Genomic DNA, 17,097 nt, shown 5'->3' with positions numbered 1-17,097 from the left:
ACGGGGGAGAGCTAACATATAAAAAAAAGACATGATTTACAACAAAATAAACAGTGGAAACATCTGGGCAGTTAAAACAGCCTCCATATCACAAGTTCACTCTCCAATACAACTCTCGTCTCAGAAAAAACTCCACTAACTTTGTTTAAATCACTTTTCAAATAAACAAAACCCAAAAAGTGACTCCAGGATCAAGATAATGGGGCCACGTTACTCCACTATATACAACTCCCAAAGACGATCATTTAGCTTTTTGCTACAGACGGGGACAGCTAACAGATAAAAAAACACATGATTTGCAACAAAATAAACAGTGGAAACATCTGGGCAGTTAAAATAGCCTCCATATCATAAGTTCACTCTCCAATACAACTCTCGTCTCAGAAAAAACTCCACTGACTTTGTTTAAATCACTTTTCAAATAAACAAAACCCAAAAAGTGACTGCAGGATCAAGATAATTGGACCACGTTACTCCACTATATACAACTCACAAAGACAAGCATTTAGCTTTTTGCTACAGACGGGGACAGCTAACATATAAAAAAACACATGATTTGCAACAAAATAAACAGTGGAAACATCTGGGCAGTTCACTCGCCAATACAACTCTCGTCTCAGAAAAAAATCCACTAACTTTGTTTTAATCACTTTTCAAATAAACAAAACCCGAAAAGTGACTGCAGGAGCAAGATAATGGGACCACGTTACTCCACTATATGCACCATGAATCAATTCAAAGCTTCTGCCAGTAAAATGTCTACACAACTCATGGCTTCATCGACCCTTCAAAAGTCAGAAGTGGGAACATGAACTACAACCTGGGAACGAAGCTCGATTTATACAAAAAGATGATAAATAAAGGAATTGATAAATAAGAAAGAGGCCGGAAAATGCAGGTGAGAAGAGAGAAATTTTATCCTAATAAGTGTTTATGGCTCTCCATGACACAACATATATCTTATTGCTGTGGGAGAACATTTTCTATGTTCGTTGGCTTAAAAACATTGAATCCATCAGAAGAAGTAGACATGAGTAATCCTGGAATTTGAGCATGCCAATGCACCTCCTTGAGATCCTTTTGGCCCTGTAATTAACAACAGCATCCAGATTACATACTATGAAATCAGAAACATTACAAAATTTCAAAATTAACTAAAGCACATTAGGCCATATTAAAAGTTTCAACCTGATGAACAAAAAGTAATTGTGGAGGTAGATCTTCCGGTGCATTAACTTTCTCTTCCAATGCAGCTTTAAACTCTGCTTCTTCTTCTTCGTCACGCTCTAGTGATAGGTCCCAAACACTGACACACAAATAGTTCATTGTTTAGAACAATAATTTATTTGACTAAAATGTGGATCAACTTGGGCCCCAGATTCCCTAGATGGACCCAATAAAAACAAAATCGATATCTGAAATCAGGAAAGCCTTAGAAACTACTAACATCATTTGCTTGGACTCTGCAAAAACTGATTCACTAGCAATCTGCTAGTCCGCAAATTTTTACAAATAAAGTGTATGTATATAAGCAAAAAAAAATAGAAGCAAAATGCCATACGTGAGCTGATTGTCTGCTGATGATACTGCGAGGGTTGAAGCTTCGTGAGGACTCCATTCAATGGATGTTATTGGCTGCTTATGGTATTTAAAATGAGCTACAAGAGAATCTTCCTGAAATATTTAACATCGAAAGTAAGTATCCTGGCCAATGAAACAAAAGCAATTGACTAGGATTTGTATTTCATGCATCACGATGAACGTTGAACTCACATCCCAGAATTCACATAATGATGAAATACATGACTTGGCAAGACATAGCAGATTAATAGCAACAATCACCATATTTGTCACTCAATATAATTACTAGTAATTATTTTATAGGTCACTGGATAGAAAGGGTGTCATGAAAAGGCATATGCCAATTAACATTCCATGAATAATATAAACATCGCTCAATTATAATTTTAGTGGATTTATACATTTTACAACTAAGTGTTTGCTTCATGACATCGAAGTTTTCTTGTGCCTGATAATCTTAAGTCTCTATCCATTCCATCAAAACCTCGACCATATCTTCATCCCTCCATTTTTCTCTATATTCCCTGTTTATTTCTTTGTTTTTGAAATATTTTCTCAAGAAGAAAAATTTGACATATGCATCGATACAGCTTTCCCTAAAGTTGTTAACACATTTGCAGACAGTTGACCAAGTGTTGACTTATCATTGACTCTTGCACTATCCCATTTTCTCTGAAATTTCACATACAACCTTACCTTTTCTCCTAATCAATTATTTATTCTAAACTGAAAGTCTAATTTAATCTAGAAAGTGCTGTATTGAGAATAATTTTTTAATTAAGCATTTTCCTGAATCTTCAAGTCAAAGGATCAGACAATAATAGATAGTTAGCAATGTTTTCAGAACAGGGAAATGGGAGGATACATCCCAACTTGGATAGAGCGCACCCCAAAAAAATTAAAAATTTCAGGGGACAACAGGTTGGGGATGGCAATAATATATATATATATATACACACATTTGGAGTTGACTGTAAGCACAATGCTTACACTGGAACATAGGGTACATGGACTTTTTTTATTTTTGTGCCCCTGCAACAGAGATAATCTTGTAACCAACTCAAGGCCTCATCATTGGCCTTGATAAAGAGGATCCGGGTTTTCCTAGAAAAGTCATCAATGAAGATCACATAGTGCACCCTACAATGATGTCACTGACATTGGTCCACTCACATATGAATGCATAAGATCCCCATAGACCTACTCTCACCACTTGGAAAAGCAGCCTTGGTATTCCTTCCCAGTGCATACATGCCCTACTGCTCAATACAGAAATCTGGGAGACTGGTGACAATCTCCCTCCAGATTGGTAACACCGTATAGTACAAGCGTCCCATCCTCCTGTGACATAGCTCTCACACAGATTGTCACTGTTATGTACCAATGCCTGAATAGGCTTACCCTACATCCGGTATAAGTTGCCCTTTCTAACCCCCAATAGCTATTGTTGTGTCAACGCTAGAATCCTCTAGACAAATGGGAACTTGCCCATTCCTAAGTGTGACTACGAAGCCCCTGTCCTCCATAACTGCTACTGAGAGCAAGTTTTTCTTCAGTCCTGATGCATAGAGCATGTCTTCGGCCTCCAATGTTCTTCCTGACTCAAGTTGGAACAAGATAGTTGCCTCTCCTTTCACTGCATACTCATCATCATCACCAAGCTCCACATGAATCCCTAAGACTTTCTACATCAGACTGCTAAACAACTCACATGCTTATGTCATATAGCGTGATGCACCATTGTCCAAGTACCAAGCACTGTTGGCGATGGTGCTGTTAGAAAGACAAAAGACTAATAAGAAGTCCCTGAATTTCACTACATTGTACAAACTCATCTAGTTGTGTCATTGTTGACGTTGTTGTCTACTGCGAATTCCCCTTCCCTTTCTTCTTCTTTAGACATTGCGATGCATAATGCCCATTATTGTGGCAAATGTAACACTTAACCATGCTCAAGTCTTTCTTCTTCCCTATATGAGAGATTGCCCCCCCACTGTTACACTCGGAATCCTTCCCTTCGCCCTTCATGGCCTAACGGACCATGACCAAGTTATCTTCCTTGTCTCTCTGCCTGACGGCTTTAGACTCCTCCCGAGCCTCTTCCTAGATGCAATCATCCCAAAGCCTCTCCCAATTGGGAACTTTCTCCTAAGAGAAGAGTCCCTCAACAAATGGTTCCCCTGGCTTGGTGAAACCATTCAGTGCCACAATGACGAGTTCTACATCCTCCACTTTCTCCCCAATGGTTGCAAGTTGATCACGCATCTATGTGATCCTCATTGACATATGGATGGATATGAGCTCGTACCTCAAGATCATCTTCCTGTTCATGTTGTCACTCTGGAACGGGTCCACTAGAGCCTTAAACATCTCTTTGGCCCACTTCTTCTCCACTAACTGAGGCATCAAGTGATCCTTCACAACATCTATTATCACTATTTGGGCTCTAATGTCCTCTTCATGAGTCATCTTGAGTGTTGCATCTATAAGTGCAAGAACAATCTTTTCTATAATCACCCAAAGGTCATGCTCCTTACAAACCAATGTTACCCTTACCTTCTAAAACATGGATTTAGATGCTCCATCCAAGTGGTCTTCAAACCTAAGACTACTTGTTGCCATTTCTAGATCTGATAAAAAAATGTCATGTGCTTATTCCTTCAAGCACCCACAAGAATAAAACACATGGTTGGTTTGGATCTATTAAGATCTCCTTACAGATATGATATATCTGCTGCAAATTTCCACGGATCCATGTTTTGGTCTTTTAAAACACCCACAAAAAATTAATTTTTGCCAACCTTTGACTAGCATGGCGTCTCTCTCTCCCTCTGAAGTATGGCCTCCACCAATCCCACTGTTGACTGATCTATGTAAGTCTTTGAAATCGGACTCCCTCTCAAAGTGTGAACTATGATACCATGTTAGTTGTCCTCAACCCCAGGAACTGACAAATTTATTTTCTAGTAAATTTCCTTGTAAGTTAATTAAAAATTTCAGCTTTGCGTAAACAACATTGTTGGCATTTTCACAGTAAATAAAAAATAAATCAAGGAAAGCAAAAATTAACCAATCTCAGACATGCAAAAGGAAATTTTCACCCTTCAAATATGTTATTCATTAATAAATTTTTATAGCATACAAGGGCTTCCCAATCTAGGAAATAATCTGTCCAATGAGAAAATCACAAGCTACAGTGAACTAGGCAAACTGTCCCTCAAGAAAAACATGTTTTCTGCCTGTTCGACCCATTGCATGCGTGATTGTATGCCCTACCTACACCATGTTCTGGGCTGCCCATGCAGATGTACGTCTACTCGTGGCCTTGTAAAGTTGCCCGGGCAGTTGTATGTCTGCCTGAAATTTTTTCTGGGCTCCCTGCAGCCTACTGTGGCTGCCTTGCAGCTGTAAATTGCTATCCACGCCCTATTGTGGCTGCCCTGCAGCTGTACACTGTTGCACACACCCAATCATGGCTACCCTACGTCTATACATTGTTGCTTAACTACTGTACAACATTGCCCAAGCCTTTGCACTGCTACCCTCTTGATATATGACCCTCTCTGTCTGCTCACAGTTGCTGGGTTTGCTGCAATTTGTTTGCACTCTCTTCCGTTTGGCTGATCTCTAGATGAAATTAGTTCTTCACCCTCACTGAGATCTCCTTGAGTCACAGTCATCCATGTCTCAAACTCTATTTCTCGTCTATCTTCCTCCTACCTAGAGTTGTTTTTATAAGCTTGAGTTGTTGACTGAAGCCACAACCCTGATCTCCAAAGTGATTGATGCTTGAGATTATATCTCACCTCACTTGAGAATCGAGATCAAATGGTTGAGATTCATCTAATTCACTGATGGAAATAACCTTTGCATTTCATTAGATTTCACTCACTTATTTTTAAAAACACTACACTTTAATTATTCCTTTAATTAAAGTAATTTTGCAAAGGTTAAAAGCCTTAGGCTACTTCCACACATCTAGCCACTTAGATTTGTGCTGAAGTACCAGTTCAATGCTTCTACGATTCATTTGATGGAAAATTGGGCTTCCAAATTAGAAGAAAGAACCCTCAAAACCTTATAGAAACCCAAGAATCAGACATTAACATCTAGAAGAATATGACAAGTTCTAAAAGCTCAAAGCACCCTAGTTCTTCTAGATCCCACACAAGAATTGAGACAAGATCGAGAACAATTAACACAATTGAGCGTGCACCTAATGCCATAAAAGCATTAACTGAAGCAATCAAAAGAATGGAAACCACTGTTACCCGACAAAACAAAGCTATGCAAAACATATTGGTAAAACTGGAAAGGCTAAACAAAAGTATCCAACTAGGGGGAATGATGGATGGGAAAGAAAAACAGGTCTTCCAATTCAAAACTAAAACCAAAAACTCCCTGTGCCTTTGAATCCGAGGAATGTTAAACATGAGAAATTGCCTTAGTGTAGAACTTGTCAAAGATTCCCATGATGAGAATGCATGTCCATTGATCATACAAATTAGAGAATCAAGCAGTAATTCATCTAAATTTGAGCACATCAAAGGAAGGTGTCCCATGTGAATGAAAATCAAATTAAACAGATCAAAGGAAAATGTGTTGATGCAGATATCATAACTAGAATGTATGGATAGATGCCATCCCAAGAAGAAACAAGGAGAGGAAGGAAGAAAGAGTGGAATAAATATCAAAAGAAAAACAAGCAATTCCTCCTCAACATATTAAAAATCAAATTCCACGAAGAGCTCCTGAAAACACAAACAACAGGAGCCACCAAAGAGCCTAACATTGAAAACCATCACTGAGCACAAATTCAGAAATGATCTTTGAATTGACCCATGTGCTCTCAATTATCTATCGGATTCTGTTAATTTTTGGTATGTTCTATGCTTAAGAGCAATTTACTTCAATTTCTTTATTAGCCCAATATCAATATATCCAGTTTAGCAATCACATCAGCATGATAGTAAAATGCAGATAGAACATAAACATAAACAGTAGAAGACAAGCGAAGACGAGGACACAAGATGTGGCACCAGCCAAGGACAAACCCCAATGTGGGGAAACCCTTGATCAATTCTTCTTATATTCTTCAATAGCTCAGCAGAGAGGGATAGTACAAATTTACAAATCTGATCATTTATGACAGCAGCAGAAAAGCACTAACCAGAAAAGTCAACGCTGGTCAAACAGGGCAAAATTCTTCCTCTAAGCAGCTCGGTAAAACCCAGTCAACTTCGGCCTCCAACAGCAAACCCAAACAGTCCAAAACAGTCCGAAAAAGTCCAGTCAAACGCTGGTAAACAAAAGTCAAACTGCAGGCAAATCTAGGGCAGTCAACGTTGATCAAATGGGAGGTCAAATCACCTCGATTTCAGTGCCCAAAACTGCAGCCTGCCAAGGAGAAGATGTCTCACCTAATGAGCAGTCAAAAGGAGGTCAATGCTGGTCAACAGCCCAAAATACAGCCTTCTGAAATTCGGTCAACGCAGTCAAACAGCCAAACAGAAAATGTCCTTCCTTCGCACATGTGAGAGATTACTGCCCAGATTAGCGTACCCAATCAAGTGAGGAGAGAGAGATGTGATGAGATGAGATGATGAAAGAATGACTTGAGGTCTCCTCCTTTTATATGCAACGTTGAGGATGAGGCTTGAGCTGGGGGTTAAAATCCCTGTTTTGCTCGCTGGCCCACTGACAATTTGTCAATAATACAAATAAATTCATATCTTCAATTTTACATGTCGGAATAGGACGATCTTTAGATCAATCCTACACCTCTCAGAGAGAGGAATCCAAGAAAAATATCAGCTGCCATAAATAAGATGACCCATGTGGAGTTTGGCCCTAGTTGCCAATTTTAACACTCCCTCTCAACTAGGGAGAACTCCATCTGCTAATCCATTTGCCAATCGGTACTATCTCTGCCATCAATGCACTGCTCTACTCTGCACTATGAAGAAGAAGAAGTGATCGAGAATGTATCATACCATTCTCTACTAACCCGAAGTCAGTCCCAGATAAAAGAGAGTGTCTCATACCACTCTTACTGACACGAAGTCAGTTCCAATCAAAAGAGAGTGTGTCATACCACTCTTATTGACTCGAAGTCAATTCCCATTGATCCCATATCAATATCGGTCATCCTAGCATAGGGAGTACAGTAGTACACAATGCGTCCATCGATAGTACTATGGTCCCTATCCTCATTTCCCTACTCATTGGCCAGATGAGATGTACTTCCCATGAGTCCCAGACTGCATGGGTAGGATGTCTCAGCAGGAGAAGGATGAACCACTCAGCGTGCCTACATGTCGCCACGGGGTGTCATAGGGGAAGGCTGAACTACTCACCCTGTACACAACAAACAACTAGGGGAGGCTGAACCACTCACCCTATAGTTGCTCATCGCTCCAAGAAGTACCCCAAGCCCCCCGGATCTCCCAGAGCTCAATGTCCATATCATACAGGACCCTCAGAAGAGGGTCTCTCCACGACTCCAAGTCGTTCTCGGAAGGCTATGAACTTGACCTTCCCCAAGGGCTTTGCCAGAATATCGGCAACTTGCTCATCAGTCCCAATGTAATGGAGCCTTATTGGTCCTCATTGTACCATATCCCAGATAAAATGGTACCTGATATCTATGTGCTTGGAGCGATCATGAATTTCGAGATTCTCTGATAATCGGATCCCACTCTGGTTGTCGCAGAGGATCACGGTGGTACCCAACACACGTTTGGTATCCAACACACGTCCAAACAACTCACTGAAGAGCTTCCTCAACCAAACAGCTTCACAGGAGGCCATACTCGCAGCTATGTATACGGCCTCAACAGTGCTCAAGGCAACCGACTTTTGCTTCCTGCTCATCCAGGATATCAAAGCAGAACCCAAACAGAAACAGCGCCCAGAAGTGCTCTTGCGATCCACCACACTGTCGGCCCAATCAGTGTCTAAATAACAACCATGCAACCTCACATCTCCGGCAGTGTATCTCAATCCATGAGTGATTGTGCCCCGAAGATATCTCAAAAGATTCTTGGCACCAATCCAATGTATATGATGAGGCTCAACCATATATTGGCTCAACGTATTAACTGCAAAACATATATCCGGACAGGAATTCACCAAGAACATCAGTGCTCCTATGAGTTGATGATACTCAGAAGCATTTCTCAATTCAGGTCTGGCAGCACTACCACATAACTTCTTGAAGTTAAGTTCCATCGGGGTAGTCACAGGCTTACAGTCTACCATCCCAAATCTTTCCAATATCTTCACAACATATTTTCCTTGAGATAGGAAAATTTCTCCTGGCTTTTGCCAGACCTCCAACCCTAGGAAGTAGTGCATCAGTCCTAGGACCTTCATCTTAAATTTTGAAGCCAACTCCCTCTTACATTTGTGAATGAGAGGGTTTGCATCTGTCAGAAAGAGGTAGTCCACATAAAGTACCAGTATGAGAGGTTTATAATCTTCAACCTTAAAGTAAAGGTTCAGATCGGCTTCACTTCTAGTGAATCTCAGCTTCATCAGATAGCTATCAATCCTCTCATACCAAGCCCGGGGTGCTTGCTTCAAGCCATAGAGAGTCTTCTTCAACCTGCATACATGAGATTCTTGGTCATGAACCTCAAACCCCTCGGGTTGTTCCACACAGACTTCCTCTTTAATCGAACCATGCAAGAAAGCAATCTTGACATCCATTTGATGTAGGTTCCATCCTTGCGAGGCAGCAAGGGCTATGATCGAGCGGATGGTGGTGTATCAGGCAACAGGTGCAAATATCTCATCGTAATCTACACCTTCCTTTTGAGAGAAGCCTCGAGCAACAAAGCGAGCCTTGAACTTTTCTACACTTCCATCAGCTCCATGCTTGATTTTGTAGAGCCACTTAGAGGTGACAACCGATTTGTCCTGGGGTCTAGGGACCACATCCCAGACATCATTCTTCATAATAGACTCGTATTCTTCATTCATAGCATCCTTCCATACTTGTTGCTTCTTCAAATGATGAAGGCTCATTTTGAATGATAGTGCTCATGACGGTCAAGTATCCTTGATACTTGTTTGGCTTCTTGCTTTCACGGAAAGTCCCCCTTGGTGCAATATGTCTCTCGGCATCTTCTAGAGTCTCCCTAAGCCATGAGGGTCTCCTTTTGGAGGAGGAGGGGTGTCACGATGCCGGAGACGACGGTAGTCTTTCAACCACGCTTGGCGAGGTGCGGCACCACCGAACACTTTCTTTTCACCAATACTTATGTTCGTGGACTACGCCTAACCACTTATCCTACTTAGTTTGTGTTTCGCAACCAAGTATTATTAATATTTCCTTTATACCAATGAACACCCATACACATTCATTATCAACAGCAATTATACAAGAGAACACAATTGCACAGTATTAAGGGAGGGGCAACTCCCTGAACAATGAGTTTGCCCGAATAATATATTATGCAACTTTACAAGTTTACAATGCTTTACAAGTATACTTGGAAACTCCAAGTTTCATACTTAGCCAATTTACAACTTCATCACACCTCCATGTGGTAACCAAGATTTCCTTGCCCAAGTCGGGCAAGCGCACCCTCACACGAGCTGCCTTCCGCACTTCACAACCAAACCTTGTTTTCGTGCACGATGGGCGGGTGACTCCACCAAGTCACCAAGACACCCTCTTCCTACGCACAACCGGCTTCACCAATGTTCCACCGTTCACCCGGCTTCACCAACGTTCCACCGTTTTATGTTTACACGACGGGCGGGCGCTCACCCGAGCCACCCAAGAACCCGTGTCAACCTTCAAGCGGCGGGCGACCTCTACCCGCGCCCTCACCCAAAACCGAGACAATGTGTTCTTCTTCGTGTAGCCTCGCCCAAGGTTGGGCGCATCACCGTTCTGCGTCTTCCCTTTTATTGCTGCGGCTACCCTTTGTTCTACGCACTTCTCCTTGTTGGATGAGCGAAGTTCGAATGAATGAATCCGCTCCACCATCGCATATAATATATACGATCCTTGGATGGTCGCGCCACCCCTTGGCCGACCTCTGTTTCATGTTAAACCAACGCCTTTCCATTGCTATTTTGCTTGGTCGTCCCATCGACCAATGCCCGGACAGCGATCTTTCCAACATCGGCTTGTCTTGATGAACGCCCTCGTCCATGCTTATAAATATATGCAACTGCTCCTTACTTGTACGCGCGCTCCAAGTGTTATTCAGTCGTCTTCGTTAGCTCGCGCGCTCGGTTGTTGGACCAACTCATCGCCAAGCCTTCGCACTTCCATCGGCGGTGAGTTCTTGGACCGCAGGTCCTTACATCCTCCTCCACCTGAAGTCGTTGTCGTCCTCGACAACATACCATCCTGGTAGCCATCCACCAAGATCAAGATTTCCATATCCGAACAGTCTTATCCATGATATCAACTCCTCCACATACTGCAAACATCCCTGCAACATATGTAGAACCACTGTCTCCATCATGTCTCGTCCTCATCCTGTAGTCTTTCATCAGATGCCAACACACTTCCATCATGTGCCAACATTGCCTCGTCCTGATGCCAACATACCTCTGCACACTGGTACCCCTCATGACTCGAACTAGTTGGGTAGCTAATCCAACCATACGCCCAAACCACAAGAATGCACATCCTTATGCCACCATCAGTCTTTCCCTGACTTCTGCTACATCTCGGACTCATCAAGAATCTGTCCAATTCCCATGCTCAGGTCCATGGAAACTCCATCCCATCTGCAACATGTTCAGCCCATGGCCTTGTTGCACAAGAGTGTACAACCTCTCCACTGGCTCATACATCTCCATGTCACAACAGCATCTGCACAACATCCTTTGCTTCGGCATTCCCCATAGAATGTCCATGAATGACACCTCTATCCATGCTCCTGCATCATGTCCCTACATGCTCATGCTCCATGTCTCCAACCTGATGTCCATGACTCTAGTTGTCCATGATGTCCAACCCATGTAGACTCCATCTCAACATCTGGCCATCTGCATCCAAGTCTGTAATCCGTCATAAAGAAGCCTCCTCCCAAGGCGCCTTGCTTAAGTTGGTGTAGCCCCTCCCAACCAAGGTCCCTACACCAACCCTTCTCCAAGGTTGTCTATAGAGAAAGGAGGGCCAGGAAGTTTCCTCCCTGACTCTCATCCACCCATGTATCAGATTGACGTTGTGTCCTCAAGTATCTGTGCACAGCCTCAATCTCCTCACATGTACATCCAAGCTTACCTAGCTTGTCCTTCGTCAACTGAAAGTCATATATGCCCATAGCATATCTACAAAAGTCCACTATACCAGTCGGATCTCTACCTGCATAATCTTCTCCAACCACTGCTTCTGAAGTAGTACTCGGACTCCCTTCATCTGCAACTCCATTGTGAAGATCATCAGTAGAAGATGTCTCTGTCAAGTGCTCCCTGATTCGTGAGATTGTCCTCTCACTTCCTTCCTTCTTCCTCGCTCTTGCAACGAAGTCAATCACCTTTCCTTCCTTCGTTGTTTGAGTCATACTCCCAAGTCCTCTTTGCTCCACATCCTCATGCTTCACATTCGGATCTTTGGGATACAAGGTCATAGAATTCATCCTCGATCTATATCCCAAGCAACTCCTTCTGTTCATCGGAACCAACATAGTTCTTACTTCAGCTGTGATCAAGAGAATGCCCGGTCCACCATCGGTATGGCTTGTGCAAGCTTCATGAAATCTTGCCCCAGCACCATAGAATGATCATCCATGTCCACAATCCTCAAGTCCAACTTTCCAAACCACGATCCCACTCTCACCTGAGTGTTTTCCATCACACCAGTAACAGCTTTCATGGTAGAGTTGACTGCTTTGAAAGCACTCCACTCCCTCTCCATTTCAGCTTTCTTCCCAAAAGACTTTGTTGCCTTCTTACTCAAGAAGCTATGTGTAGCTCCCGTATCCACCAAAGCTGCAAATCTCTTGCCCTTCACGGTTACCTGCACAAAACTCAGCTTCAAGGCATCACCTCCTTCTGTCGGCTTTATCTTGTGTCTCACATCAGCAACCTTCTTCAAAAACTCGACCTCAGAAGTGTCCATTGGCTTGTGCTCCAATTTGACATTCCTCCTAAGTTACTTCACTTCCTTGCTTGGCTCCTCTAAGCAACCCAATCCTGGTCTAGCTTGACTCCCTTCAAGCTTGTCCTACATCGACTTCTGCTCAAGTGCACCAACCAAGTACCCATTGACTACTTCCATAGAACTAAGCTTCCGAACATCCTCTGGATTGTCTCGGTAGTGAGTTCCCAGCCTGTCAATGTAGTCGAGCTCTTCCTGCTCAATTACAACAACCTTCTTACCAAGAAGTTTCTTCTTTATCTCGTCCTCAAGTTGCTTGATTTCGGTCTCCACCATGGCACTTTCCTTCCTCAACCGGGCTCTTTCATCCAAGAGCTCTTGAAGATCAAGTCCATTCTGTTGGATCTCCTTGTCAAGTTCCTTGAGTTCATCATCCATCGTACCTTCGCATTGGGACTTGAGTTCTTCAAGTTCCTTCCTTAGCTTCGAACAGCTTTCCCGAATCTTCATATTCTCAGCCTTCATCGAAACCCAGTCAGAACTCCATCTACTCATCTGTTCCAACACTTCGTACCAGAAGACTTCACCTGCATTATGGCTAGATTCACCTATCGTAGGTTCATCCACCATCTTTGCCTTTCAGTCTTCTCCAAGTTCCCTGCAAGACATGAACCAGCTCTTGTTCCACTTGTATGTGAAACAGCTTCCTTCACCTGCAAGTACCTGTCACGAGCAACCCTGCTCAATCACCAACTGTCAAGCTTCTTCAACCCTGAATCAGCTTCAATCACCGGCTCCAACCGAGCTCTGATACCAACTGTCACGACGCCGAAGACGACGGTAGTCTTTCAACCGCGCTTGGCAAGGTGCGGCACCACCGAACACTTTCTTTTCACCAATACTTATGTTCGTGGACTACGCCTAACCACTTATCCTACTTAGTTTGTGTTTCGCAACCAAGTATTATTAATGTTTCCTTTATACCAATGAACACCCATACACATTCATTATCAACAGCAATTATACAAGAGAACACAATTGCACAGTATAAAGGGAGGGGCAACTCCCTGAACAATGAGTCTGCCCGAATAATATATTATGCAACTTTACAAGTTTACAATGCTTTACAAGTATACTTGGAAACTCCAAGTTTCATACTTAGCCAATTTACAACTTCATCACACCTCCGTGTGGTAACCAAGATTTCCTTGCCCAATTTACAACTTCATCACACCTCCGTGTGGTAACCAAGATTTCCTTGCCCAAGTCGAGCAGGTGCGCCCTCACACGAGCTGCCTTCCGCACTTCACAACCAAACCTTGTTTTCGTGCACGACGGGCAGGTGACTCCACCAAGTCACCAAGACACCCTCTTCCTACGCACAACCGGCTTCACCAATGTTCCACCGTTCACCCGGCTTCACCAACGTTCCACCGTTTTATGTTTACACGACGGGCGGGCGCTCACCCGAGCCACCCAAGAACCCGTGTCAACCTTCACCCGAGCGGCGGGCGACCTCTACCCGCGCCCTCACCCAAAACCGAGACAATGCGTTCTTCTTCGTGTAGCCTCGCCCAAGGTTGGGCGCATCATCATTCTGCGTCTTCCCTTTTATTGCTGCAGCTACCCTTTGTTCTGCGCACTTCTCCTTGTTGGATGAGCAAAGTTCGAATGAATGAATCCGCTCCACCATCGCATATAATATATACGATCCTTGGATGGTCGCGCCACCCCTTGGCCGACCTCTGTTTCATGTTAAACCAACGCCTTTCCATCGCTATTTTGCTTGGTCGGCCCATCAACCAATGCCCGGACAACGATCTTTCCAACGTCGGCTTGTCTTGATGAACGCCCTCGTCCATGCTTATAAATATATGCAACCACTCCTTACTTGTACGCGCGCTCCAAGTGTTGTTTGGTCATCTTCGTTAGCTCGCGCGCTCGGTTGTTGGACCAACTCGTCACCACGCCTTCGCACTTCCATCGGTGGTGAGTTCTTGGACCGCAGGTCCTTACAAGGGCTCTTGGGGAGGAGGATCAATAGGATCCATATGTTCATCAACATCAGGCATCATCTCGTCCTCTTTTCCACCCTGTTTTCTGGTGTCAGCTTTTTTGTCCTTCCTTGGGATAAGAAGGTTGTTGATCTTGCTGAGGGCCATATCTTCGTCAAAGGTGACATCATGACTTATCTCAACTTCCCTTTGACCAGCCACATAAATTCTATAACCCTTAGTATTTTCGCTATAGCCCACAAAGATTCATTTCTTCCCTGATGCACCCAATTTGCTTCTTTTCTCTTCCGGCACATGAAAATATACGGGACTTCCAAAAACTCTAAAATGAGAGACATTGGATTTCTTACCAGTGAACATTTCTTAGGGAGTCTTGGAGTCCAATGCTTGATGAGGGCATCGGTTTTGAACATACACGGCGGTATTTATAGCTTCAACCCATAGGAACTTCGGAAGCCCTTGATCATGAAGCATGGCATGAACAGCTTCTACAATAGTACAATTCTTCCTTTCAGCCACACCATTCTGCTCAAGAGTGTATGGTGTTGTAGTCTCCCTCTTAATGCCAGCTTCTCTGCAATAATCATGGAATTCATTTGATTCGTACTCAGTCCCATTATCAGTCCTCAATATCTTGATTCTCTTCTCGGATTGATTTTCGATCATGGCTTTGAAGTGATGGAACCAGGTGAACACTTCATCCTTCTTTTTCAAGAAGTAGATCCAGGTCTTGCAAGAATAGTCATCCGTAAAGGTGAGATAATATAAGTATCCTCCCAAAGAGTTTACGGGCATCATACCAGATATGTCGGAGTGGATCAACTGCAATATATCGGTGGTCTTGCTATTACTTGAGGGGAATGGTCCCCTTGTAAGTTTTCCTTCGGCACATTCCGAACATACCTGTCACCATCTATCTCACATCGGGAAGAGCCTTATAATGAAGATGGGCAAACCTTCGGTGCCATAGTTTAGATTGTAGAGATGTGTCGCAAGACATGGCTCCCAATGGACTTCCTCCAACTTGATACAAAGTGTCAACCCTGAACCCAAGAGTAAAAGCATCTTTAAAATTCCTTTTCCAAACATGTACCTTTCCATCGATGAATGCCACCTTGTATCCTTTGTCTTCCATTGCCGAAATGGACACCAGGTTCTTCTTGAGATCAGGTACATATAAAACTTCTTGTAAATGAATCATGTTACCTTGATTCAATTGAAGGGTAACATTCCCTACTCCCTTCACGGGATAGGTGGCATCGTCTCCAAGAATAATCTCCAAGTTTGTCTCCTTCTCTATCAGATTAGAGAGAGCTTCCTTGTATCCGGTGAAGTGCCTTGAGGCACCACTATCAATTGGCCGATTCCCCAAAGAGTCCGAAGGAGAGGTAGTGGAGAGGGCCAATATAAGATTGTATTCATTTTTCTTATTGTTAACACCATTTCATTCTTCATACCTGGAGTTCCTTGCTTTCTTGGAGGGTTGACCATTTCCATGATGTCCCGCATTCCTTTTTCCTTTGCCAACAAACCTGCCATTCCTTTGATTGTTGTTGTTGAAGTTGCCCCTAGAATGATTGTGATCATCATCATGTGATGTGTCCCTTCTATTTGGACACTCCCTTGCATAGTGGCCAAACTTATTGCAAACAAAGCACCTGCCCTTCCTTCCACCCTTAGATCCAGGCTTTCCATTGAAATGACCTTTAGACCCTGCATTATTTCTCCTTTTGGAATGAGCGGAGAAAGCAATGGGGTTGCTTCTATTAGAAGGCATCTCTTGCTCCACCATTCTTGTTTCTTCTTGAATGCATCTCAACATCAATTCTTCAAACCTTGGAATTCGATCATTATTGAGAATAGTGGTTCTAAATATATACCACTCGGGTGGGAGTCCTCCAAGGGTAGTGATAGTAAGTTCCTTGTTAGGAATGACCTCTCCAATCGACAGAAGATCATTCTTGATCTCAGTGATCCTTAAGAAGTAGGATTGAATATCCTCGTCCTTGCCCTTGATTTCGAGTGAATCGTGAAATTATGTTATATACTTAATCACTTTATATCTACCTATTCTATATCTATCTAGATATATCCTTCAACTTATTTTTGAGAAATAAAATTTGATTTGCATCACTAACCTTGAACATGTTGACCAACCTGTCGTAGATCTCCTTGGAGGTGTTCAAATCGGAGATGTAGGCCACTAGACGCTTGTCAATGGAATCTCTAATAATCTTCTTCACTTTGACTTCAGCCTTATTGTACTTGTTCTTCACAGCAGCCGATGCATTTGAAGAAGGCTAAGGGATTTTCCCCTTCACATAATCCAACACTTCTTGTTCTTCCAATGTGAAATCAAGAGACATCTTCCATCCATGATAGTCAGACTTTTCATGGAGCTTGTCTTCAGCTAGGAAGTGGGCTGAGGGACCC

The 17,097-nt window shown here is 43.0% G+C and overlaps 1 protein-coding gene across 1 annotated transcript in view; it reads right to left on the bottom strand.

Moving 5' to 3' along the window:
* Window positions 1-768: 768 nt before the first annotated feature.
* LOC149185986 (protein HEAT STRESS TOLERANT DWD 1-like) overlaps window positions 769-17,097 on the bottom strand; it is a 104,390-nt gene continuing 88,061 nt past the window's right edge. The window contains exons 11-13 of the mRNA XM_089410857.1: window positions 1,562-1,674; window positions 1,189-1,306; window positions 769-1,086 (exon numbers count right to left, since the gene is read on the bottom strand). Coding sequence (XP_089266983.1) covers window positions 961-1,086; window positions 1,189-1,306; window positions 1,562-1,674 — 357 coding nt within the window. The 3' untranslated portion in view covers window positions 769-960. The remainder of the gene's footprint in view (window positions 1,087-1,188; window positions 1,307-1,561; window positions 1,675-17,097) is intronic.

The sequence above is a fragment of the Pinus tabuliformis genome, chromosome 3_1 (genome assembly GCF_031772625.1).
Source record: "Pinus tabuliformis cultivar Carrire ecotype Pingquan chromosome 3_1, CPIR1, whole genome shotgun sequence".
Taxonomy (NCBI): Eukaryota; Viridiplantae; Streptophyta; class Pinopsida; order Pinales; family Pinaceae; genus Pinus; species Pinus tabuliformis.
This window is presented reverse-complemented; position numbering and strand designations above follow the sequence as displayed.